This window comes from Lonchura striata, chromosome 20 (assembly GCF_046129695.1).
Source record: "Lonchura striata isolate bLonStr1 chromosome 20, bLonStr1.mat, whole genome shotgun sequence".
In the NCBI taxonomy this organism is placed as follows: Eukaryota; Metazoa; Chordata; class Aves; order Passeriformes; family Estrildidae; genus Lonchura; species Lonchura striata.
Genome location: NC_134622.1, coordinates 7,803,147 through 7,829,651, shown reverse-complemented (window position 1 = coordinate 7,829,651; position 26,505 = coordinate 7,803,147). Strand labels below are relative to the sequence as shown.

At 46.3% G+C, this 26,505-nt stretch overlaps 1 protein-coding gene across 3 annotated transcripts in view; it reads left to right on the top strand.

The window, feature by feature from the left end:
• Positions 1–26,505, top strand: part of SSH2 (slingshot protein phosphatase 2) — an 87,495-nt gene that overhangs the window by 47,924 nt on the left and 13,066 nt on the right. For 2 of the 3 annotated variants that reach the window (XM_031506469.2, XM_021551047.3), the window contains 8 exons: positions 9,825–9,928; positions 14,561–14,625; positions 19,235–19,356; positions 21,742–21,810; positions 22,569–22,634; positions 23,650–23,844; positions 25,619–25,712; positions 25,840–25,968. In XM_031506469.2, the coding sequence (XP_031362329.2) occupies positions 9,825–9,928; positions 14,561–14,625; positions 19,235–19,356; positions 21,742–21,810; positions 22,569–22,634; positions 23,650–23,844; positions 25,619–25,712; positions 25,840–25,968 (844 nt within the window). The remainder of the gene's footprint in view (positions 1–9,824; positions 9,929–14,560; positions 14,626–19,234; positions 19,357–21,741; positions 21,811–22,568; positions 22,635–23,649; positions 23,845–25,618; positions 25,713–25,839; positions 25,969–26,505) is intronic. The other variant, XM_031506470.2, reaches the window with a different exon arrangement.

Sequence of the window (26,505 nt, the reverse complement as noted above, 5' to 3'; positions counted from 1 at the left end):
AGCAGCCTTGTCTCTCTAGGCTCCCTCAGTGCTGGGTCCCTGAACCCAAAGTTTCTTCTTTGACTTGCAGCTTGAAGTCGAATCTGAGATTTGTATTGACCTTGCTTCGTGCAAGGAACTGTCCTTCTAAGTGTTGCCCTGGATTGAAGAATCCTTTAAACTATTCCAACTATAAAATGTTTCTGATCCTTTGTCTTTGATGATACTTTACTTCTAGCTGATTAAAATTTCAAGGTATTAGTTGCAGCCACATTTAAGTTTGTATTCCCTTAATTGTAACTTCTCTGTTCCCTAAAATAAAGTCCCTGGCATATTTGCAAGGGGGAGCAGATCAATGGCCCAATTACTGGCTGTATCATCACAGCAGGTAAAGCTCCCTGTGACTTCCAGTTTCAAATCAAAACCTATTGAAAGAAACCTGGCACGTGGCAGTTCTGTGAAACAGCCCACAAACCATCTCACATCAGTGGCTACTGCTGACTGTTCTTTTTGTTAATCTAAAGGGACAGTCGTTCCTAAACCAATTTTACTGTTCCTGCTGGAAACTGTCATTCAGGGATCAAATACCATAGCATGGGGAGGATGCAGTGCGAATGAGAGAAAATTGAAAGTGCTGAGTGATGCAGAAGTTAAAATACTGAACAAATAACTTCCTTCTATATTTTTATGAGTCAAATCCAACAGCCTCTTGATGATTTTTGATGCTTTTGGTAAACAAGCATCTGCTTCTTCTTAGCAAGAGGAAAAGGCTTATTATTCAGCATTGATTTCTTTGTGTGGAGACAGAGTGGTCCTTGTTTTGGTGCTCTATTTACAGGGGTCTGTTAATGTATTTACTGAGGGCAGCCAACAAGGCTGTGATCAGAGCCAGGCAGCTTCCCCAGCGTAATTCCTCCATGCCATGCCCTGGTAGGGTGGTTGCAGAGCCAAGTCCTGGCACAGTTCTGCTTCTGAAGGCAGCAGGAGCTCTGCACCCTGGTTGACCACAGGAGCTCTGCTCCTTGGCTGACCACAGCCATGCTCAGTGCTGGCCACATCCACTGAGACCAGAAGAAGACAGAGCAGCATCCTCCTGCACCAGTCACATCCTGGGCCTGTGCCTGGCAGAGCTGTGGCCGCTGGGGAGGGAGTGGGGGACGCAGGGGACCCTGCCTGGAGCAGGTGCTGGGATTTGTCAGCTCCTGGTCACACCCATCTCGGGGAGTGGGCCAGCCCTGGCTGTGCTTCAGGCAAGTCAGTGATCTCCTTCCATCTGTAAAGTGCTGGACATACTTTGTCTAAATATAGGGGACCCTGGACTTGGCTGTGGCAGGGAGGGACAGTAAGTTGACCTCGGGGTGTCTCCTGTCACTTGTGTTACAGTTGTATTTAAAGCAGACCTTCTTGCAGGATGCTGCTAGTCAGGCCAAACATGGTCAGGTCTGTGACAGTGACATGCAGGGAGATTTGCTTTATAATGTATTAAAAAATATCCCATCTTAAATGCATTTAATCGTAGTGGGGAGAGACCAGGTTGTTAATTAACTGCTGGAGTGTCTGTCAGCTGTCATTTAAGGTTTAAAAAGAAATGTGCTGTGTATGAAGGCAATGCTTTCAAACTGGTGGCTAAGGAGATTACTGTGTGGTTTAAAGATAATAAACATGGACTGTGTTAATTAGGAGAGAAAAAAAGATAAGGATGTGTCAATCAGAGGGGTGTTCTTCCTGAGGATTATCTAATCAAAAAGCTGGTGGTTATTTTTCTGTGTTCCTTGATGCAATAGATTATCCTTCAGAAGTTTTCTCATGTTGATTAAAGTGTTTCTTAAGAACATATTTGTGAAAGCGTTTTCTTGGTACCACAGCAGCTGGCTCACTTTGGGCAGGCTGAGCTGGTCGGAGCACAGCATGTGGTGGTAAAACACTGTGGAGTGTTATCCTGGGTATTGCTGTCCTGCTCTGTGAACCCAGTGGTATGCATTAAAAATGCCCAAAGATGTTTAAACACTATATGGCACAAGAAGAATGTCATGTACAGCTTTCATCTGGGAATGTCTTGACTTGGAGACCTGGAAGCCTTTAGGGACTATCATGTAAAACAAATTCCTTTCATGGTCTCTCTTCCGGTCTGGGTCTCTTGCTTTAAAAAGTGCAGAGAATCAGATTTCTTCTGTAAACACAAAGTGCCCGGATTTCTTAATCAGCATCCTAATTGTGTTAGCCCCTCGCTTCCTAGTCCGTGAACTGCCGTGCACGACTGCAGGAAGAATGATTTCGTGCATATCTTCAGTCTCAAATTCCAGAGACATCAGGGCTTTGTTTGCACAACTTGTTTTGCTGTTGCGTTTTGGAATCTTTTTTCTTTTTCTCTGGATGGATTCTCTGAAGCTGCCTTGGAGGCTGAACATGGGCCATCAACGTGTGCCTTGCTGGGACGCCCTCTGTGCTGCATAGCCAGAGAGATGGGCAGTAAAGCTTTTTGCTCTTTGTGCTGCATGGAAAATGGGTCCTTTGAGTCTGTGATAACTTAAGTCGTCCCTGCTTTATTCCCTTCTTCATTACCATAGTGATCTTACAGTCTGTGCCCAGGTTTGTATTCCTTGAAATAAATCATTACCTGATGATCTGTCATCAGCAGGGTGTCCCCCAAGTCTGCACTGCTTCTCGCTGGTGACACCATCCACAGCTCAGCTCAGCACCAGGACATTCCCTCCCTTCCGAGGCTGCAGCGATGGGGACAGGCTCGGCAGCGAGGTGGCACAGGGAGGGCCGTGTCAGGGTTACTGTAGGAGCACACGCTCAGCAGCAGCCCAGTGAAACCCAATCTGGAGATGCCAGCAGCAGGCTGGGCACGGGGCTGGGTGCTGAGGAGGCAGCTGATGTCCATGCCAGGGCTCTGCCTGCATTGCCTGGGCTTCAGGAGTTTGTGGTGGTTCATCTGTAGGCCAAGAGTATGTGAGGGGAACAGGAAACCCACGAGGACTTTCGCTTCCATCAGACACCATAAAATGCTGTCCAGCTTAAAACAAAACTGAGTCTGCTTTGCTTTGCCTGTAAGGAATAAATCCCAGCCCTGCCTGTGAGGGAATGCATTGGATGTGAGTGTGAAACTCAGCCCTGCAGAGCAAGGCTGGGGCATCGGGAGGCAGAGGAATGCTGCAGGTGCTTGGGGCTGTCTCAGCACAGCGCAGCCCTGTCGCAGCTGCGTGGGCTGAAAACTTGGGCTGCAAACAGCAGCTGTTGTTGCTCCCTTCGCCGGCAGCGAGGCAGGGATGAGTTTCTCAGCCCAGAGCTGTTGTCTGCCATGCAGTCTCTAAAGGAATCCACTGTTCTCTCCTGCATACCCAGGCTGCTCAAGTTTACAGAGTTGTTTCTGAGCTCAGTTCAAATGATCTGATGGCAGAGGAGCTCTGATGGCATGTTGTGGTTGGTTCCAGCAGTGGGTGTGATTTGCTGACTGGTCACTAGGTTGTTGAGTGGGTTTCAAAACTCCCCACAGCCTGGTGGGATGACCCGAGGCTGGTTTGATCCTGTCTCTAAAACTGTGTCTAAGTGTGGTTGTTTCGTGCACCTGAAGCAGTTGTTCTTCACTTGCACACACAGTGGTGGTCTTCAGAGTTCCCTTTGGCAAGTTGTACCCTCCCTGAATTCAGCAGAAATTCACTTCTTGCTTGGAGCAAGGTAAAGGAATTAGTCCTTTGAATTCAGATTCACACCCATCCACCCTCACCTTTGACTGTCTTCTGGCAAAGTGTTGTCTTAGTTTGGCTTCAGAAGTTGTCTATGTTGGAGCCCAAAACAAGGGAAAAGGTGATCTGGTGCTGGTGAGAAGGGATCAGTGGGTAAGTTCATGTGGGTGAGTAACAGTTGGCATTGCAGATTCTCTCTGTGATGATGCCTGTCTGTGTCATGGAAGCTGAGTTCTCTCTCCAGGGAGCCCCACCTTGGAGCAGAGGAAGTGCCTGCAGACAGTTCCTTTTTGGAAAAAAAAAGGCACAAATGCAGATGTTGCTAAAAATGCAGTTTGCGTCAAACCTCTGAGCCCAAGTGAGTTCCCACGCTCAGTTTGTTTTTCTCCTTGAGCTGTTTCTTAAGTTGCAAAAGTGCTGAGTGGTGAGAGATGGCCTTTGGTGGAGAACCACTTCCCTTTTCTCTCCCTACCCTCAGTGGTGTCACCCCTGCTGACAGTGTGATTGACCCCTTTTCGGTAAGTTGTGGCCCTTGTTTTGCTCGGCACTGGGTTTGTTTCTGTTTTGGGTATCAGAGAAACCTGTGCTTGTCTGTGTTTGCTGCCAGCTGACCCTGTTAATACAGATGTCAGTGCAGGGCAATCCTGAGTAATCCTTGCCTTTTCATTTTCCCTGTAGGGTTTTGATGGGTTTTCTTTATTAGTACCTTGTATTGTGCTTTACACAGCTCTGAGATCTGCCCTCTGTGTGAAGAGAATCATGCACCTTAATCCCTTGCCTAGGAGCAAAGGTTTAAACTGGAAGCCAAATATTGCTTCCCTCTATTTAATTCATTAATACTGCAGGCAGTTATTAAACCAGGTGCTTTAAAAAGTAAACAAGGGAAGTAGGGATGTTGTTTATTGAACAACAAACTACAGTGAAGGTGAAAGAGGCACTTCCCTGGGGAGGGATGCTGGAGGAATGCAATGCTTTTATCTGGTGTTTGAGGAAGAAGTGCCCTGGGCTGCCAGGCCAGGCATAATCCAGCTGTGCACCCAGCTGCTGGTGCACCCTTGGCTAGGGGACTGATGCTTTATTAACCAGGACTTCTCTTGTGGGCAGGTAAAGGGGTGGGAGGCTGGCAGTGAGAGCTGCCCCCGGAGCTGGTGTGATGGCAGGCCCCGGGCCTGCCTGTGGAGAAGGGGAAACAGCCAGTTTGGGAAGGGGAGCAGGAAGAGGGAGGGAAGCGGCTTGATGTGCTGAAAAAATCAGCAGGCTGCTGTGCCTGCCCTCGTGTTACTTCTCCCATGGCAGGCCCAGCAGGCTGCAGGGAATTGCTGCTCTTGCAGTCCTGGCAGCTCCAGAGCTCGCTCACATGTCCCCGGCTGCCCTCTCTCCCTCCTTCCACACCTCGGGAATGAGCTAAGTATTGACGCCTGCTGTGCCACTCCTGCCAGCCTTGGAATTTCAGTCTTTTTGTTTGGTTTGAGTTTTGCAGCTGCTGGATTGAGGGAAGATGATGGAGCTGAGCTGGCAGCTGAGGTGTGCAAGGCAGCACTGGCTGCTCATATTAGAGCAAAATCTGGGGGGCTGTTGAGGGACTGCACAGCTCTGTTCATGGGGAGCTACAGCTGGAGCCAGGCTTGGCATTGAAATCCCATTGTAGCTGCTTCAGAGCTCTTTTCTGCAGGGCTCTGGTTAATAAATACCCACTAAGAGAAACTGTATTTCCCTTAAATCATACAGGTAGCGGACTTCTATTCAAATGTGAAGTACCTTGATATCCTCATTTCCCCTACCACCACTTTTCAATCTCCCATTTCATCGAAGGATTAGGGTGAGCAGCGTGGGAGGATGTGACCACATGCAGTGCCCATGTGCTTTGGGCATGGCTGCGAGGAGGTGACAGCACAAGGAGGTTTTGGCCTTTGCCACACTGACCTGTCCTGTACGTTGTGTGGGAGGATGTGCATGGAAGGACTTCTCCTGCCGAGCCCGTCAGGGAGTGGTGCCAAATTTCTGCTTGTGCTACTTGGCAAGTGCCCGACCAAGGGCTGGGCTGGACAGGACAGAGCCTGCTGTAAAGGAGCTGCTCCGATGAGTGAGGAAAGCAGACTTTTGGAAAGTCATCCTCAGGCTCGCAATAACTTAATTAAGTGTTTATTAGGATAAAACATTGCCAGCAGCAGTTCAGGTGCCTTCTTGCCTTATTCCTAAAAAGGTTTTCATTGTGAAGCATTTCAAGAGAAAACAACGTGGTTCCTTTTTGAGTATTTTACTGAGGACTGAGGGTTTCTCATTGAAATCAGAGGGTTGTGCAGATTCACCTGGCTCCTGGCTGGGAGCTGGAAGTCATTTTCCAGGGGGTCATGACAATGCATGCAGTGATTTATCTTTGGCACAGCCCTTAAACCAGTAACACTTTCTCTTTTGTGTCCTCAAACCGGTGTGTTTGGTGTTTGTGCTTGCAGTTTATGAACGGAGCTATGCAATGTAACATCTGGGAATGCATTTATTATTTGTCATCTATAAGTTCTGTGTGGATCTCATTTTGTAGCATAATGAGAATTTAGTTTGAACCGTGCAGCGATTTCCTTGTGCAGGAGGAGCTCAGCCCTGGGCAGCACCTCAGGGAGCACAGGAATCACTTCTGTTGCCTGATATTACTGCTGGTTAGAAACAGAGTCTTCTAAGGGCAGTGTCTGTGCTTTTTGTGCAAAAGGCTTTAAATAGTTCTGATGTGACTTGTACAATTTCTACAAAATCTTTTCTGCCTGGGAGAAAAATTGGTACAAGTAGTGATTTCTGTAGGAGTTAAGTCCTCTGCTTGCATTGATTCTCTTCCCAGTGAGCAGGGAATTACAAATAGCACATCACTGGTGGCCTTGAGGCTGCTGCTTCACTGCAGAGGTGAACATGGAACAGAAGGGGTTTTTCCTCTAGCTGTAGTGCTGAGGATTGTGATACCTCTTTCATAGGTATGTCCTGAGTAAGTCTTCTCCTGAAAAAACCTGCTGTGCAGTACAGACGACTGATGACAAGCCTGGGGTGCTGATAAAACACAGCTCAGCTTTGTTACCTGTGCCAAGTTGGCTTCTTGTCTTCTGCTGTCCTGGACTCAACTTCTCCCTAACCACGTTGAGTGTCTTTTAACACCAGTCTGTTCCAGGAGAGTGTTTGAAAGAGTCCTGAAGCTCCCGTAGGCTCTGGCAAGCCAGATTTTGTGAAGTATTTCAAAGCCCACGTTATGCTTGGAAGCCATCAAGCTGTCAGCAGGGTGAAATCAGTAGTGGATGGCAACACTTGTTTAGAGCCTTAATTGCCCTTTTCACTGACATCTTTTCTACCTATTGTGGTTTTGACGTGTCACAGATTAGGGCCTTCTGTTAGTGTCCCACCAGAGGAATCCTTTTCCTTTTTAGATCAGGGACAGTATCCAAAGGTGATCTTACCCTGAAATATGATGCTTTAGGTGAAGATCATTTCAGGGACTGTCCAAACAGGATGGACCCAAATGGAGCAGCCATCTGAGTGTGGCACAGAGGATGTCAGGCCAGTGATTGCCTTTTTTTTGTCCGTGTAGTGCATCACAGGCACCAAAATCAGAATCTGCTGAATTTAGTATTAAAGCTACTCTTGGACTTTCCCGTGAATTTGTTGCCGTTCCTCCCAGAGGAAAGGCATTTTCTTTACTGCTTGAATCTCAAAGCAAGAGCTTTGTTTTCTGTGTGTGTGTGTGTATTATGGGTTTCTTTTCTGGACACTGATGCACTTAGGGCTAGAATTCAGAGCAGGTGATGCCAGGGGTGCCAGTAGTGTGCCTTGTCTGTACAGGGAGTGTCCCCACAGCTGGATTTGGCACAAGGCTCTTGTCTCCACGGAGCTGCTGTTCTCCCAGCAGTGCTGATGGCCATCTCCTGCCCTGCGGGAGGTGCTGCCCTCCCTGCCTGACCTCCTTGTTCCACAAGAACCATCTGCTTTGCCACATTCTTCAGCTGTTCCAGCCCTTTGCATGGGAAATTACTTTCCCTTTCCCTAGTCCTACCAAGTTACATTTAAAGCCTGTGGTTAATGGCCCAAAACAAGGCTCCCCTGGCCTAAGGAGGGAAGGATGCACCTGATGGGAATCTCTTCAGTTCGGCTCCTCTTTCCTTTCCAGGCTGGTGGCTGAGAGCTGGTGATAAGGGAAAGTGATGGAATTGAGAAGATTTTTAACCTCCTGGCCCTCTTAGCTACATGCTACATTATCCACTAAAAATAGTTGCTAATTCCACCTTCTGGGGGAACCTCAAGCACAGGCTAAAGGATTGCTAATATTAGTGGTTGGCTTTGCTGATAAAATTAACAGTGTGAAAGCTGTCTGTGAGTGCTGAATTCTTTCTCCACCTCTGCAGCCTAACATCTTCTAACAGTTTTCTTCTGTGGCGAAATTATAATGGGAGGAGGAGAATTAATTTTTATCATTAATAATACTATTATTATTTTTTTAAGTGTTGTTAAGGTAACTTGGTGTTTCTCTAGTTCAGGCTGTAAGAAGTTGTATAGCTTGAGAACTTTGAGAGGATTTATTTGTCAACAAAAGCTATAAAGGCTCAGTAAAATTTTTTAATGCAAGAATGGTCTAAGGAAATATGTTCAATGTGCCAAATGAACTTGCTGTTTTTTGATTTTAGCTTTAATGTAAGTAGAGAACTCTCTGATCCATTTTAATTTAAGATGAATGATTTTGTCCTTTTCAAAATTCTGTTTTTATTGAAACATCCAGAGTATGTTTGACATCTGGTTCAATTTTAGGAAGAAAGTTCTGGGAGAAACTTTGTCACTCAGGAGTGCTGAGGGTATGACAGCACAGTCTAAACATTGGGATGTGCTGCAACCTTGAGAAAAGTCTTTCTGACTCTGTGCATCTACTTTTCTGGAGCTTGGAAAACTTCAATTTTTTATATCCCTGGCAGCAAAATGGAGAGGTGCCCAGAAATGTGCTTCAGCTTAGGGGGAAATCCAACTTTAACGCAAGCTTTTCCAATTATTTTACTTCTAAAAATGTAGTCAGAAAATGCTTTGCTAAAGCAGTCAACCCGAAATAATGCAGGGCTTTTTACTCTATTAATTTCCCAGTCTTCATCCCTTAGAGGAAGGGAATAACTAACTAGGTTTGATATTTGTTTAAGTGGAGAAAGGAATAATAAAGTTCCTAACCTCCTGCTCATGACAGGAGTTGTCTTGAAGGACAAGCCAACATCTTTTTCAAAGCATGGAGCTGTTGGGATGCACGATGGCAGAGACTCTCCCATCCTGTCTTACCAAATTCATCAGCCGTCCTGTTGACTAGACAATTGTTTCTGGCTTTCTTCAAAGCCTCTAGGACTGTCTTATCAATTTTGAGAAAAGAAGGAACCCTCGAGTATGCAACAGAATGGCTTCATTGCAGAATCTGGAGCATGTCTGGCTTTTTCCACAAACCACAGCATCTGCAATAAAAGGGCTGGAAGATGTGCTTAAAATACCAGCTGTTCCTCAGTACCTGAGGAAAAGACCCTTTTTACAAACTTCTCTCCTCATGTGACTTCAGAAAGGGTAAAATCGAGTGATGGCCAATTTCAACAGCATTGCAGTTTCTTGCTTTTGTGATTTATAGGTCTTTGAGAGTTAATCATCGTGCAACTCATAGAGAGTAGCTTTATGATTTCTTAATCTTTTGTGTACACTAATTTTCTTTTGGCTAACTGCTGAAGGGAGACATTTGTTTCTGCAGGGCATCAGCTGTGTCTGAACCACAAAGCTCAGGGTTAACAGAGTCCATAATTACCCAGATGCGTGGGCTTGTTCTATTCATCACCATTTAGAAATGTGGATCTGTCATCTTGACTTTCAAATCGAAAATTTAGCCATAGGTTAATCCCCTCTGCCTGCTCAGGTTGCACCTCTGCAGGCAGAGTGGCACCAGCATATGTTCTGCTTTTCAGTGTTTCTCTGTGTTGTTTTGCTTTGAATGTTTGCAGTACTTACATGGAGGGAAAAGTTCTTTACTAGCAGAACGATTTGGTCTAAATCACTTCATTGCAAAAGAACAGAGCTTGCTTTCAGTGCTTTTAACCTGTCTTGTTCATTCCTTTTTTCCTTTTTGAAGACCAGACACTTTTCCTCACTCCCTTTTTGTCTTTTCCCTTGCAGCATCAGCGAAAGCTTCCTCACTGTGAAAGGTGCAGCTCTCTTCCTGCCACGAGGAAATGGGTCATCCACTCCCCGCATCAGTCACAGGCGCAACAAACATGCAGGTAAGTGTGGTATCGATGGCTGGGGCTTGTCTGCTCCCTCTGGTTTCAGAGTCCACCTTTCTTGAGCTCATTCTCACCTGATGACACATGTTTGTCTGGCCCACCTGTTTATTAAAGCCTGACCTGCCAGTCTCAATGCTGACAGGAAAGAAAGGTTTCAAAACTCACCTGTTCAAACAGGATCATCAAATGAGTGACATTAGGGCAGCAGTCATGATGTGGTGGAGGCTTGAGAGTGAGTGCCCCCCAAAATGTCATCCTGTAATTTCAGTATGAGAGAGAGAGAGGGGAAGATTGCCTTCCAAACCTTTGTGCGCTGCAGGGGGAAACCCGAGTTTGTGATACAGGGTGAGTAATGGTCCTTCCTAATCTGAAAGGAACTGGTTATGATGGAGGAGAGGGAGGAGGCTTACCTCCACGTGGGGATGAGGAAACCTCTGAGCAAAGTCAGTGTGACTTCTCAGCGGTGTCGGCAGAGTGAGTAATACAGAGTCGGTTATAATTCCACCTCCTTTATCTGCTGGAATTTGATGGGTGTTTTTGCTTGGACTCTTCTTTGAAAAGTTGCTCTGAATATCATAACTCAAACATTTCAGGGTAAGATTTTTTCGTTTGCTATATGGTCCTTAATCACTGGCATCAGATAGTGTAGGGATTTTTCCCTTCCATAAAGCAGGAAACAAAAATAAATTGAGACCTTCAGATATTTGCACATGGGACAGAGAGAGAAACAGCAACAGGAGTCAACGTGCTTTGCTAGAAGGTGACCAGGAAAAATGTGATTTGGTTTGGTTCCAGGTGTATAACCCTTTGTACTTTGACACCATCAGACTGTCATCCACCTCTGCATCTGTCAGAGTTATGTATGTGATGACTGGTCACCTCAAAATCTGTTTGCAAACATATTTATGGAAAAAGTTTAAGTCAGAAGGCATTTAATTATATACTTCCACTCAAACATAGCACAAGCAGTACCCAAATTGCTTTGGTGAGATGCATTAATTACCAGTTGTCAAAAGAAGACGTTCTGAAACTTAAATTAAAGCTGGCCTTTCTGGTCGAGAATGAAGTGAAATGTCCTTTAGTGTGAAAGTAGCGTCAGCAGTCTTTAAAAAGTTTCTCTTGGCCTCTCTTGGTTTTTAATCTCTCCAAAGTCCATTGCTGAAGCCCAGGTCTCCCCCTGGCACTGCTGCTTTGGCTTTGCCTCGCTGAGGAAAGCCACAGATTTCCCTGCAGAGCCCCTGCAAGGCAGCACAAACAGCTGTTGAGTCTCTCTGCTTGCCTCATGTACTCGCTCCAGCTGATTTGCATGAGGTCTGGAGACCTTGGTGGAAAATAATTGCTTGTCTAATCGGCCCAGGGCACTTGGAAGCCAGATTGCCAAGGAAGCAAATCCAGTGTGTTGTAATTGCTTATAGCAAGATGTTTGGTATTGCCGAGGCTGGCTTGCCTAAGGGGTGGGTTTTTTGTTCTTAGAAGAGTTATTTTATTCCTGTCTCTTCAGTTTACGGGGTGAGATTTAATGAGGCATCAGTGCTTGTCCTTTCCTCAGTTTCCCTGTCTGTCAAGTCATGGGAATGCTCTAGTGTTTTTTTTTATGGTGCTTGGAGGTTTCACTGAAGAGAGTCTCTTGTCTGAGTGTGCACCAGATTTCTATGAATTTTTCTAGTATCAGCAAACCAAGGCACCAGGGAATCAGTGTGTCACCTTCCTGAGCAAAACATCTGTGCCACCAGAATAAACTCAGTGATGTGGAGAGTGGGGCTGGCACAGTGTGTGCAGCTGCCTCCTTCTGGGACACTGATAATCCTTGCTCAGCTTCCATCCCCACGTATGTCGTGACTTATCTCTGGCACAAAAAATTAGAAGGGGGTAGGGAGCAGACAAAACTTTCCAGTTGAAATTGCTGCCTATAGATGCAATAGTATTTCAAGTGGCTCTGAGAGCATTTTCTAGGAAGGCTGACTGACCTTGCTGACCTGCCTTTTTAATTCATCAGAGGTGCTGGAATCCAGTGCAAAGAGTGAATGGGTAGCAGGAAATAATGCTCACACCCATTTCTCTAATCACAACTCCATCAATGGGAATCATTGGCAGATTGACTAGATATGGTACCAGCTGTCCATATTCCTCTCCCTGGGTGGTCCTGTGCCACCTGGCAAACTTCTGTGGGATGGTGGGCTTGCTTTTCCACAACAAACAACGCCGGAGGAGGCCAGAAAGGGATGTAACTTCCCTGGGGCTTTTGCCATCTCTGGAATACTGTGAATCACTTTTCAGATCCCACCCTTGCCTATGCTTTGCACCTTGCCTGCCAGCTCGAGGAAACAAAAGCATCTGCTCGGTGCAGGACAATGTGATAGGAAGCAGCAGCCCTGCCATGGCTGCCAGCAAAGCCAGCTCTTCACAGGACAGGATGTGATATCTTTGTGCTGATTCTGGCATGTTAAAGCCTTTCCTTTGGTTTTTCTTAATCCAGGAAGTTTACAAAATGCCTTGTGTGTTTGGGGCTGAAAACCCTGCAAGTTGATTAAAGCTGGCCAAGGAAGCAATCCTTTACTTTCCAGCTCTGGAGATCCCAAGGCTGGCAGAGCAACAGGGAAGAGTGTGGTAAACTTTCTGAGGATGAAGGATAATGGAGTTCCTTTCTAGGCCTTGCAGAAAGGGTTGTCATAGAAACTTCCTTTCTTTAAGTATTGAGATGAACCAATAGTCCAGGTGATCTTTATTTTTTTTAACTCTGGAAACTTTGGATCTTAAGAGGTCCCTGAATTACTGGCAGCAATAAGTGGGAACTGCTGTGTTTTGGAGAGGGGAAAAGGCTGACATGAAGCATCTCTCATTTCAGACTAAGACGTGTGGAAGCTTCATGAGTCAAATACTTGCTGAGCTCTTCCAAGCTGTGGGCAGGAGGTGCAGGGGGACCTTTGCTTGTTGACTGACAGTTCTCAGCAATTCCCACTGTGTTATTAGCTGGAACTTGCTGGAACTGAGCCGTGTTGTCAGGATTTTGCACTGGTATTGACGTGGGGAGATCCTGTCATGGCACTCCTGGCAGAAGAAGCACCTGATGGATGACTTGGCCTTCCTGAGTACCCTAGCTCCATAAATAATTTCTCTTTAGGGAGGCTCGTGCCAGCCCCTCCCGTGCTGGGAACAATGTCCATGGGCAGGAAGCAGCTTCAGGTGCTTGTCGCCGGTGATACTGTGACTTCCCTGGCACTGCTGAGTGCCTCAGTTTTCCCACCCCCCAGTTAAATTTGCATTCTCAGAGCATTGAGTCATTCTCCATATGCTGAAATGTGGTTCAAGGAGGAAGAAGAGGAGAGCAGGGATTGCAGTGTCCTGTGTAACCTACTCCATGCGAGGTTGTCTCTGTCCCATCCAGAGAGGGGCTGCACAGCCCTGCAGCCTTGCTCTTCCACCAGCTCTAAAAATCATTTGGAAACCAGGTACTCTCACTGGGCAGCCTTTCCGTTCTTCTCCTTCCATTTCTTGGTATTTTTGGATGCTGCTCCATGTCCAAGCTTTCCTTATTTCTGAGAGCCTTTGAAATAACATGGATTCTAGCACCACTGGTGAATCAGAAAAGGAGGTCGGGGGATTGACCAGCCTTCCTAGAAAAGGTTCTTGTAGCTGATCCTGCTGAATATTTGCTCCTTGCAGTGTGGCCTAAACTCAGCTTCCTGGCTGTGGGGGAATGGGAGAGGGTGGAAGGGTAAAGGCTTTTCTTCTTGCTGATCTATGCCACCCACCTGGCAGCCCTGCACTCTCCTTTGTGGGAATGTAGATTAATTTTCCATGTAATGATTGAAAAAACAGTTCCTTACTGGAGATGTTGCTGCTGGCCAGTTCTCAGGGGGTGATGTTGGCTCTCTACATGCCAGGAGTAGTGCTGAGAAGTCAGTGCAGAAGTGCTGACAGAAAATCATCTCACTTGTCTTTGAAATGCTTGTTGTTTTAGGAAGCTGTGACACTTGCCTCTTCTTAATAAGACTTAAAATCACAGTCATGCACTAAATATAATTTTCCTTTTTTTTTTCCTCAGCTTTATCAAGAAAGGTGTTGCAAGTGTTTTCTAGGAAAAAATTATAGGTGTTTGATTTTTCAGGTGGCAGTTTTTAGATGTTTTGGGTGGGGTTGGTACACAACTATAGGTGGGCACATGCTGCTCTAAAGCAGGACTAAATCTCACTCCAAGGAGAGTATACTTTTTCCTGGGTAGTATTTCTGCACTGAGTAATAAGCTAGTGTAAAACAAATGGCAAATTTCTGGCTTGGCGCACATGGTAGAATGAGATGTTGAACCACAGGGTGGGGTCCATTTCTAACTAGGTTGACTTGTCTGTCAAATGAACAAATGTACTGAAACACTGTTTATTTCTGTAAAAAAAGTACCAGAATTTAGCAGGAGAGAACATGGTAACACAAGAACAGGTGAGCACACGGAGCAAAGAGCAGCTGATTAAGAGATGACAAAACTCCCGTCTCTGAGCAGGTGGGAGTGACAGTGACGCCACTCCTGGTGACGTGTCAGGTTTCTTGGTGGACATTTGCTCTGGCTGGACAGCCAGGAACTTGCATGTGATTTAAAACTATTTTTGTGCATTCACCTTGCCCTCTTGCCCGCAGGGGATCTCCAGCAGCACCTGCAGGCCATGTTCATCCTGCTCCGCCCAGAAGACAGCATCAGACTGGTAGGTTGGCTTTCTGCTTATCTCCTGTGAACCGATGCAAAGGTTAAGCAGCACTTGACAAATACACCTGTGTAGCTCAGGGAAGCAGTGGGGTGTGTGTGTGTGTGTTGGAGTGGTTTTGTCAGCAGGTTTGGGGAGTCTTTGCAACCACAAAGGTAGGAAAGCAGCTAGTTGTGAAAGGCCTGCTTTGGTTGTCCAGTGAGACAAATTGTATGGCTAGAAGGTTGTCTTTGAATCAAGTACTGAGTATCTGTGCTCCCAAAAATTATCGTAACAATTGTCAGAGAGGATGGGTAAATTATCATGGTGTCCTGTTTAAATCAAGTGTAGGTGACTTAGATCTGACCAGTGTGACTGAATCTGCCCTTCTGTGAGAATTCAGTTGTGTTCCTCACTCTGCTATCCTGACTTGTGGCATCCCAAAAGGCCATGGCTGAGCAGGTGGGAGCGTGCAGGGTCCCTACATAGCCATGCACCTGCACTGAACCTTGGCCTTCTGGTTTCCTGGCCTGTTGCCTGCTATAATGATGTAAAATGAGGCATTTCTGCTCATAGCATTGATGCACAGTCCTGAAGAGCTCCAAAAGCCAAGTGTGAGCAGTGAGGAATTTGCCTGGGACATGTTGAAGTGCTCTGCAAGGCCAGGCATGACTGCAGTGAGTCTGCACCTTTCAGCACTCAGTAGCCTCTGAAGTTTGTTTCCTGTGTTTTCTTGGTGCATCTTAGCAACGTCTGCCCAAAGAAGGACTGCCAGCATCCCAAGTGTTATTCCAACACCTCTGGTTTTCTGAATCCTCCTGAGCTGTGCTGGATATGGGCTGATTGGATGAGTATAGCTAGGAAACAGCCAAGGTTACTATGGGATGCTTTAGCTTCCTGAATGACCACCAAAAATCATTTGCCATAAGCAAGCCAAAGGACCTACTCCCCTAAATTTTGCCGGACACACCTTGCTGTCACTAAAACTTCAGTGAAAGTGATGGGAATGGGGATTCTCAATGCTTTTCAGAATTCAAGCCAGGGTTAGAACATTGGAAACTATTGAACAAGGCATTGTTTAGCAGTATCACTGGCTACATTGTGTGATTTGGGACAAATTAGCCTTAACAGCTGAATAAGGACTTTGTGGGCTGAGACATAAACCCTTTTGTCCAGAGCTACATTTGGAATGCTGAAATCTTGCATGAGGTTAAGTTCGATAGTCTACTTGAATTTAATTGATTCTTGACGAACGAAGGGTGTGCAGGGCTGCAATGGACTCTCTCATAAAACAGCAGATACAAATGAGATTTGAAATATAAACAGTACTGAGAGAAATGCATTCTCTTCGTTTTCTTGGCTGCTCTCATTCAGAGGGCCGGCTTCACAGCTCAGGGGGCAGCAGAGGAATCTAATCCTCTAAAAACCTAAACTTAAAATGTGGAACAACTCTTGTTTCTTGGAGCTGTTGGCAGAGGTTTTTAGCCTTCTGTGAGAGCAGGATTAGAGCCATGGTACCAGTGTTAGATCAGTAGGAAGGAGGAAAAGGAGTTAAGAATGCAAAGTGCTTAAACGTGTTCCTGTAGCTTAGCAGAGCTGGGAACTTTAAAGTTGGACAGACTTTTTTCATCTTCAAATCATTTATCTCCATGAGAAATGTGTTCTTGTATGAAACACCTACTATCACAGAGCATGAAAGGTCAGTATGAACTTCTCGGAATGTGCTGTTCATAATGGCTGGTGAAATATCACATCATACTTCTGATGATACAAGAATGCAGAAGATAAAGTTGGCTTGTGTTCAGGTGAGCCTAAAACTTAAGAAGAATGTGGCTGGCCCTGAAAGGACTACAGGGGATGACTTGTTTTGATCAGACTATACAAAAAACCTTCCCAAACTGAGGAGAAAGCCAGCTCTGTATAGATGAGCTGCTTGAGAAAGAACTTTCCATCTCATCACAGTCCCTGAAGCCAGGCAATCCTCCCTAGAGTAACTGGGATTTCAAATATTTTCATTTAAAAGGCATCAGAGCACTTGGTGTGCTCCTGCTGGCAGGTAAGCATGTGAACTAGCACTTCATGGAAAGGTCAGAGCTTAATTTGTGGTTTGATAGGCCCATTGGGGCTCTAATAGTAACTTTTGAAGTTGGCTGGTTTATAATGTCAATTCTGCTGTTTTAATACTCCAGTAATTTTAGCAAAACACGTTGTCTGCCCAATCACAGTTCTTCACTCTGTGCTGAGGGTGTAAGTGTTGAACCCAGAGAGTCACACTAAGCCATGCCCTATTTCTCTTAACTGGCCTCTGAAAATCCCACCCTACCAGCATGTAGTTATGTGACCTTTGCTCACTGTTTGCTTTGCCTTGTTCTAAAGGGTCTTGCATCAAGACTTCCCATTACTGCTGGCCAAATTGGTTTAGCAAAGTAAGTTAGATTTTGTTAATCCTCTTGCTGCTGGACTGTCCTCAGGAGAAGCAGAACAGAAACTCCTGTGTGGATGCCCCAGACATGGGGCAGCTGGGTCTGTCTGCTCCCATTTTAGGCAAGTCTGTGCTGATTGTTGAGGTTTGGTTCCCAATGTAGATAATTACTTTAACCACCAAGACTGGTGATTACTTGCTTTTCTAGGTTGAAGAGCGCCTTTCTGTTTTCCCACAAGTTAGTTCTAGAAACAACCTGGTTAGTTCTGGTTAGTTCTATAAACAACCATTTTGGGGAGAATTTGCACCTTGAAGGACTGACCACTTTGATCCTCTGTGTTTCCAAAGGAATCCCAGTGACTCAAGAAGCAAGAAGGAAAATAAGGCTGGTTTTAGCATGAATTATCCTAAGGAGATGGGGTGGGGCACAGTCTCTGGCTGTACAGAGCACAGCTGTCTGCTGGCACCAGCATTTGGGTAGTTTCTGCTGGTCTTTGGTCCAACTGGGCAAGTCTGGAAGACTCTGTCAACACTGTCTCCTGCCTGCACTTGCTGTTCCACCCCATCACCAGAGCTGCTGCTCCCTGCAATGCCACTGGGAAGCTCTCCCTGCTGCGCTCAGCATTCCCTGCCACAGAGCACTCTGCTGGGTTGGTGAGCTCTGTTCAGCTGCCATGCACTGGTTTAACCTTTGTAGACTCCACAACATGCTGTGGTCAAGATTTCCCAGATGGTGGACAGGAGAGCTCTGAGATGACAGGGGGCTTCCTCTAAGCTGGAAGGTGCTGCTCTGACCTCAAGACCAAGTTGTGAACAACTAAAGGAGCATATTGGGAATGGCAGCCTGCTTCTGAGAGATCTCACACAATAGTTAATTTCTTAGCTTTTGAAGGATAATTGTTTTAACTGAGCCATGACCTCCTATGAGGGCCACCAAGAGGCATCTGCACAAGCTGTGGCTCAGGAGTTTGAGGAGTTTGGGTTCAGTTTGCGGAGGATGTCAAACACTACTTCAGACTTCAACCACTGGGTTGCAGGGAATTCAGGAACCAAGTCCTGTTGCAGCAGGCAGGGATCTGTCCACAGCACAATGCAAGGCTGGGCTGAGATGGCTCCTTCTCCCCCTGTTTGCTCTTTGCAGGCCCTGCTCAAAGTTCAAGCAGCAGTTTAACAATACGGTAAACACTGAGGCCAGACAGAGTCTTGGGGTTGGACTGGGCCATCCAAAGTTAAGGTTTAGTATACAGAATTAAGACACTTCCTTTCTAGGGATGTCCTAGTTTCTCTGGTTGGGATCTTGTGACTAAAATAGCTGCAAACAGCTTGGAATTGAGTCCAAAAAGTGTTGCAAGTGAAGGCTGCTTGCTGCAAGTGTTGATAAGCAAAACTTTTGGTGCTGGCTCCCTTCCCCAGACTCATCATTTACCAGCAGTCTCTCTGCAAGACTTCCCGGAGTCCTTTCAGGTCTGACATTCACAGTTTAAGTTCCACTGCTCCCTCAGTAGTATTTGATTTGGGGGATTTTGGGCTGAACACCAGTCTTCCTACAGCTCTTTTGGCACTGGGGTACAAGTGAATGTGGCAGCAGCAATGAGGCACGATGACTTTCACCTTTCCTGGGCAATCGGAACCAGTGAAGGATACAGCTTAGTCATAGGGATATCTTTTCCTGCCAGGTGTAAGGCAGTACGATTGCTTCTGCACTGGGGAAGTTGCCAGAAGAATTCAAAGGGCCAGCAGGAAATCATGTATGAATTAAGTCCTGGTTGTCTGTCCAGCTGCCTGGGAAGCTGGTGCAAAGAGATTCATGGGAGCTGTTGTAGCACACAGTAGTTTAAAGGAGAGCTCTGGTTTTTGGGGCAAAGCCCTATGAAGGTTCAATACCCATCTGTGTCACTAATTGTCCACAAAGCTCCCTGGGCTGGGACCAGTCAGAGAGCTGTAGGTTGTTCAAAATCAGCCTTGGTGGCACAGAGCAGGGCCTGCAGCCAGGTGTGCAGAGTGCACCAGGACTGTGCCAGCTGTTGAGGAGGGCACTGTGTGGGAGTAAAGCACTTCTTACCCAGCTGGGGAGCGTGGGACATCCCTACCAGTCCAGACTGCATCACTGCTTCTGCGCCTGTCACTCAGCATGAAAAAGTGGCCTGAAAGGTAATAATGTGTGTTTTGTTGACTGCACTGCTGATCTCTTCCCCTTCTTTTCTTCAGGCTGTAAGACTGGAAAGTACCTACCAGAACCGCACTAGATACATGGTGGTGGTGTCCACCAATGGCAGACAGGACACGGAGGAGAGCATCGTCCTAGGAATGGATTTCTCTTCCAATGACAGGTACTCAGAGTGTCGAGATGGGGAAGTCCTTGTGCTCACCCCCACACAAGTTAACTGTAGAAATCCCTGTTTGGTGTCCTGTGTTTTCTGGGTATAGACTGCTTCAGCTTTTCTAGCCTAACATTTTTCTTGAGCTCTAGAATTGCCTTTTTTTATTTCTTAAGAGGAGGTGGTAAATGTGAAGGCAACAGTGCAGGTCAGCATTTTCCTCATTCCTACAAGCATCAGGCTGCTGTGAGGATGTTCAGTGCCTCTGAATGGTAAGGTCCCCAAGCCGTGCATCTGCACACCAGAGACAGGGACAATCTTCATGCAGAGAAAGAAAAAGCTACAATTAGAGGAGCTGGACCTCACCATTCAGGAGAACAGGTCATAGGAAAGGGACTGTCAGGCAGTCCCTTGCCAAGGTCATGGCACAAAGGTCTGATGGCAGTGTCAGGGTTGGTGATGGCAGATCTTGCACACCATGTGCTGTCCCCAGGCAGCAGTGTGTCATCAGGGTTTAGTGCTTCTGCTTCATTCATTTAAATTCCTGCTGACCTTTCCACAAGGCTGCAGACTGTGGCTGGGAAGCAGCTTTTACTGCTGGAGGGCTGTAAGCCAGGTGACAGCAGCCCAGCAGCTTCAGGGGCAGAAGCTTCACATTTAGAAGGGAACGGTGGGCACTTCAGAGAGGGCATGTTGGCACATGACTCTCTTAAAGAGAGTTTTAAGTAAATCTTGGCCTCTGTTGGAGGACAGTCAGCTGGATATTCCATTTTGGAAGGTTTCATATTCATGCTTATTTCCAGCACAGCTGCTACAAGAATAATTCTTGTTTTTGACAGTAGTTGAAATAAATTCCAGGTAGTTAGTAGGATCACTAGAAAATATTTTTTAATTATTTTGGCTAAGAAATTGCCTTCCAAATATTGCCCGCTGGTCACAACAACCACCGTGCTTGGTTTGGATGCTGAACTTGTGTGATGCCTACTAAACTGGGGGACCAGCTTAATGTTGCCCCTGGCTCCTGTCTCTGCACATGTGTGCACAGCTGTGATTTAGAGATGCTCTTGCCTTGGGGCAAGAATAACTTGTCCTTGCACAGGTTGCTGTGAGCTTGGAACTCGCTGTGTGCTGTGATATACCAGCGCAGCCACCTTTGATAACTGAGAGCTCACTGGTATTCAGTCTCTTATAACATGGCAGGGTCGTTTTAGCTTTCTGCTGGAGTTCCTGGGGTTCTGGATGGTCACTGTGATCTGCCCTCCCCGAGCCCACTTGGTATTTATAACTCCATGTAGACTTGTTGCTATGGTCTCTGATAAGCGCTCGCTGAACAGGATCACTAAAAATACCCCGGCCACCTTGGGAAGCCTTTTAAAAACACATCTTTCCATGAGCTCATCTCGTGTTGTCAACAGAAATAGCTGCATGCTGCAGTGTCTCCTGGTGCTGGGCACCAGGCATGTGCATTTCCAGGGCTCCCTGTCTGACCCTCCAAAGCCTGGTCTCTCCCTCTTCCCACTATTCTCTTAGGCTGGAGACTGGCGGGTGTGCTGGAACTGGTAGAAATCTGGGAGCACCTGGTGCAAAGCATAAGAGCAGGAGACAGCTGAATTCAGTTCTTCAAAATGCTGCTTTGATTATGGGGCAGTTTTGCAGCTTTATGAGATTCAGCTCTTTTCATTTAATGACGTGGAGGAGGTTGTGTTGGGTTTCCCTGCCTCTGCCTTTTTTCCATCACTTGGTTTGTGCTTTTAACTTGGCTTTTTGCTCAGCCTTGTAGAAAACTTGGGGGACTGTGAGGGCAAAGAGAGCAAAGCAGCTGAGAGAGGAGTGGGATTGCCAGGAGGTGTCTGTATGGGATGACTGTTGGCTCATTCTTGAGGGCACAGAAGGGTCAGGAGGCAGCCACAGGTGATAGGCTGAGATTGCCAACTTGCCATGCTGCCAGTCATCCTACTATTGCACTGCTCTGCTCCCAGTCCCCAGCAGCTGTGGCTGAGGGACAAACAAGAAAATAAAGCTGTGGATTGCAAAATCAGAGCTAGAACCAAACCTTTTGAGCCTGAGAGGGATTAATCTGTAAAGAAAGCCTTGAGCTGACCAAAGACTGTGAGCCCCCTCTTACCTTCTTCACAAAGTTCAGTGGTTTTGGAACCTGTTTGCTCTTCTGGGTGTGTTAACCCTTCAAGCTTGCTTGAAAGAATAGTGCTGCGCCCTGAATCTGGTTAGTGATCCTTGCCAGGCTCCTGTAGAACAACACTGGCCCTGTTTGTCTCTGAAGCAACAGTGGGATTTTTCTTTTTCCTAATGAATACAAAATATGCAACTATTGGCAAGAAATTAGAATAATAACATGATGCTGTAGTAGATAGACTGACTTTCTCTTTCTCACTGCAGTAGCACTTGTACCATGGGCTTGGTGCTGCCACTCTGGAGTGACACCTTGATCCACCTGGATGGGGATGGGTGAGTACCATTGTGTGTTCTGTGTTAATAGAACTTAGAGCAAGGTGTATGGGGAAGGATTCTTGTGCTTGCAGAGCCCTCACAGGTCCAGCAGCCCTCCTCTGCTGACCTGTATCGGGTTAGTAGGCTCAAAGGCCCTCAATCACAGTGCTTGTGGCAGGGAACACCAGTAATTGACTTATCTGTGAATAAACACGCTCTGAGACGGTGGCTTATGTGTGTGTTTAAGCTGGAGTAAAGGAGCTTTTGCTGGAGAGTGGGTGTGTAGTGAAAGCTCCTTAAAGGGATCCTATTATGTGTTCCTCCATCATGCTTGCAGCAGGCAGCACTCAGCCCAACATAAAGCAAGAATTATGTTTCTCTGCCAAATAGACACCTGACTTACAGACTCCTCTTTGTGCCAGTTACTCAGGCTGTCCAGTGCAGTGCATGGAATGACTTTTCTTTCCTTGGTAGCTGCCCCAGGATCTCTTTAGCTGAACTCTGTTGCTCCCGGCTGTGGCACTGAATTTGTGTTGCCAAGGTAAACAGCACAGCCCAGCACTGTCCCACTGTCTTAGTTTCGTTCCCAAACAGCAGCTGCTTACAGAAGTTATCTTAGAGCTTTTAGTGTGCTATTTTGATCTGTTTCCTAGCTGAACTCAGCAGTGTATGCATAGGGCTAGACCTTTGCTGTTCCAATGTGCTAAGACTATCAGTTATTAACCAAAAAGTGACTTTTGGGAGATATTTTTATGTGCCTTTTTTCTTCTCACCAGAGGGTTCAGCGTGTCAACAGATAACAGGGTGCACATATTCAAGCCTGTGTCTGTACAGGCAATGTGGTAAGTACTTACTACAAGCTGTCCCAGTGATCCTTTTTCCAGGTGTTTGGCTGCTTAAGCTCTTAAAACCCAGGTGCTGCTTTATGTTACTGTGATCTTGAGACCTACTTGAGCAGCCAAAAGTTTCCTTCACAGACAGGGAAGGAAGTTTGGTACCAAAGGAAAAAAGACATAAGTGCTGGTGTACAGCAGCTTTGTTTCAGCTGAGGGCAGGAAGGAATAGGGTAATTTTCCTTGCAAAAGGCTGCTGCTTTGAGCCCAAAGTCACTTTGCTTTGAGTATATGTTTGAAATATTTTGAGATAAGTCCATTGTGATAGAGGAAAAAGAAGCTGCTTGCATTTTTCTTTCCTTTTAGGGTGGTTCATGTAGTGATCATGAAAGTATTTCTGGCTTGAGCTTCTTTGCATTGCAAAAATACATCGCTTGTCAGCAATGCTGCTGTCACCCCAGTGATTTTGACCTGGATCCTTCTGATCCCAGTCAAAGATTTAAAATAAGCTAAAAATAGGAGAGGGGGATTTGTTTCCCAGCAGCAGCTGAAGAAACTTCTGACATCCCTCGTGCAGTGAGAGAGGGCAGATACCTAAACATCTCAGTGCAGTCCTGAGCCCTTGGCTGTGCATGTCTGATTCCTGGGTGTCCCTGCCCTGCACACAGGATAGCTGATGGCACAGTAGGAGCTGTCAGCACCCTGTCTTGGACACAAACTCTGTGCATCTTATTTAGGGCTTGAGTATTTGTAGCAGATTTTGGAGCCAGAGACACAGGTCTGCCCTCTGAATTGTGGGCACCTTCACTGCTATCCAGGCTTCTTTTGGCATGCTCTAATTAAGACATGCAAGCTTTGGCAGCATGTGGGAATCCACAGCCTTGCAGGACAGCCTCGTGCACAGTGCCAGGGGTTTGTACCAACTGATGGGACATGAGCAGCATCCTGGACTTGGCTGCTGCTTAGTGCTTGATACCAGCCCGAGGAGGAAATGATAAACCTACAAGTGTTGTTGCCTTGCTAGGTCTGCTCTGCAGAGTTTGCATAAGGCTTGTGAAGTGGCACGGAGCAACAACTACTATCCTGGGAGCCTCTTCCTCACGTGGGTCAGTTACTATGAGAGCCACATCAACTCGGACCAGTCGTCGGTCAACGAATGGAATGCCATGCAAGATGTCCAGTCCCACCGGCCCGACTCGCCCGCCCTCTTCACAGATGTGTAAGTGGGGCTGGCTCTGCTGAGACACTGTTTGTTCCCAAATGAGGAGAGAGTTTCCACAAGAGATCGCTTTTAATTAGGTATTAATGAGGAGAGGCTTCCTGTTCCATGTAATAAGTGGACTCATGGTTAGGTAAACACCAGCACTGGAAGTTCAGCCCTCCTGGGGCTCCCTTGCATCTCCTCCTCTGTTTTCAGTTTAGTTGTTTACCTTGAGCTTTGCTTGCAGACCTTTGCTTTTGCAAGGTAAGTCCCATATTACTGGTGAGAGAGGTGTGGTGTACCTCAGCCTTGTCTCTGCTGGTTTTGTCCTCTTGTTCCAGGCCTGGAAGGAACAGGTTTCTCTGGACTTTGTTCTTACACTGGCACGTGTCTGAGCACGTTCAGGCTAACATGGTCTTTTTATCCTTACTCAATTAATTTTGCGGTAAAATGAAGTGTTTATGTATGGACTTCTGAGCCTGTAAGCTCAGAAACATCCTCATCTCATCCATCTGAAACACCTAAGAATGGGGTCAAAGAGCAGTGCAGGTTTTTGTCATTCTGAGGAGCTTAGCAAGTGTGGAACAGGACAATGTATAGGTTCCAAGATGCCTCCAGTTAAATGCTTGGGTATCAGGTGATAGATGGTCCAAAACAGTGACTGAGGTAAATGGGTAGACAATTCAGAAAGGCAAAATTTATAGGCTGTATCAACATTCAAGGTTTACTACCTCTGTCTTGTAACTGCTGGTGGTACTGATACCATATAACCTGAAAGGTATTCTGCGACCAGATGTGGTGCCAATGTGAGGGTTTTCACTTGCCCATTTTGTAATTACTTCACTGGCCCAGCTACTTTCCCAGAATAATAGTGCCTTTGGTTGATTTATGCTCCCAGATATTTCCTGTTGCTGGAGTCTAGTGAGTGAATAATGATTCTAAGCAGTTGCTCAGCTGTGAACAAGTCTTCACACTTGATTGTTTTTTAATGTAAAAGGCGGGTGGCTGAAAAGTTTTGGCAGGCTGACAGATTAATATTTTCTTGTAGCTTTTCATATATAAATTTTATCTAACCCACCCTTTCCCTGGTGGCACCTTGAAATTGAATTATTTCCTTGGGACACTTAAGCAGCATTCTCTTAATGGAATCCTGAAATAATGCATAAGGTTAAAAGAACCAGGAACTTCCATGATTTTTATTTGTGAACCACCAGTTGAACACTTGTCCATGCCCTCTCCAACCTGGCAGCCTTCCAGAGAAAGGGAAAGGTGGTTGGGAGATGTCACTGCTGGGTCCCTTCTAAAGATGCTGGGTGAGCCAGCTCCATGCTGCTGCTCTGCTGCAGCTTCCCCTGGTGTTACTCAGGCTATTTTTGCAGCTGGTGATAAGGCCCCTGGCAGCAGAGGCGGGAGGAATGCAGAGGCTTAGCTGCCCTCGTCTCTCCATGTAAGGAGTTTTGGAGCTGTTACCTTTCCAAGAAAGGTAGGGAGAGGCTTGGATATTGCTCCAGAGGGTATAATGCAGCCTTCCCAATTTAAATTTTACCAAATACCAGGGGTTCTCTGGATGACTACAATGGATTAGGAGCATTCAGTTGATGGCTTTCATATACAACTGTGAATCTAAACTGGGCTTTACTGTCACCTGAATTCCCTCCAGCTGAGGACATGCCTGGGGGAAGTAGTGTGAGATTCTGAGACTCTACAGGGTATGCAGTCTATACCTATTTTAAAAGTGTCATGAATCCAGTTTGTTTTCCCTCCCAGTGACTCTCTTGCTTTCTTCTGACAGCCCAACTGAGCGGGAACGCACGGAACGGCTGATTAAGACCAAACTAAGGGAGATCATGATGCAGAAAGATTTGGAGAACATCACCTCAAAAGAGGTGAGTGGTTAGGGTGCAACACTGGAAATGCTGTCATGCAAACTAAAGAGCTCTGTGCTTCAGGCTATGAAGAAAGGCCAGAACAAGAGCTTGACATGACTTCCCTGTGTCCCTCCCACCCATGCAGATACGCACGGAGCTGGAGATGCAGATGGTGTGTAACCTGCGGGAGTTCAAAGAATTCATTGACAATGAAATGATAGTGATCCTCGGGCAGATGGACAGCCCCACACAGATATTTGATCATGTCTTTTTGGTGAGTCTAACAGTCAATGCAAAAGTCAACACTCCTAACACTTTTCACTATGGGCTGGTTGACACAGGGACCTCTGGAGGAAATTAAAGGAATTCTGAAGGAAAGGTTGGTTGATCCTGGGATCACATACTCTTAAGACAGCAATGAACAAGGGCAGCTTGGCTTTTTGGCTGTACTAAACTTTGCCACGTAGCACCAAGCTGTAGACCCTGTTACCTAGAGGATGGAAGGGACAAGATCTTAATTCTAACAGTTTCTCAGGGCTGTTTCCATTCATGTAAGACCAGTTTTGTGGCTTTGGCTTTAACTGTCGAGGGTACCCACATGCTAAATTCTTGTGTTTGGGGAAGACATAACATAGCAAAGAAGGAGGGGAGCTGCGTGACATCATGTGGACTGACACTCTTTTAACATGGAAAGCTCTGAGTTTGTGTGATCCAGGAGGAACAGAGTAACATAACAAAGAGTCCTGGAGATAAGTGACTTAAGGAAACATCAACGTTTTGCTGTTTAATGTTTTGCTTGCTTAGTTGCTGC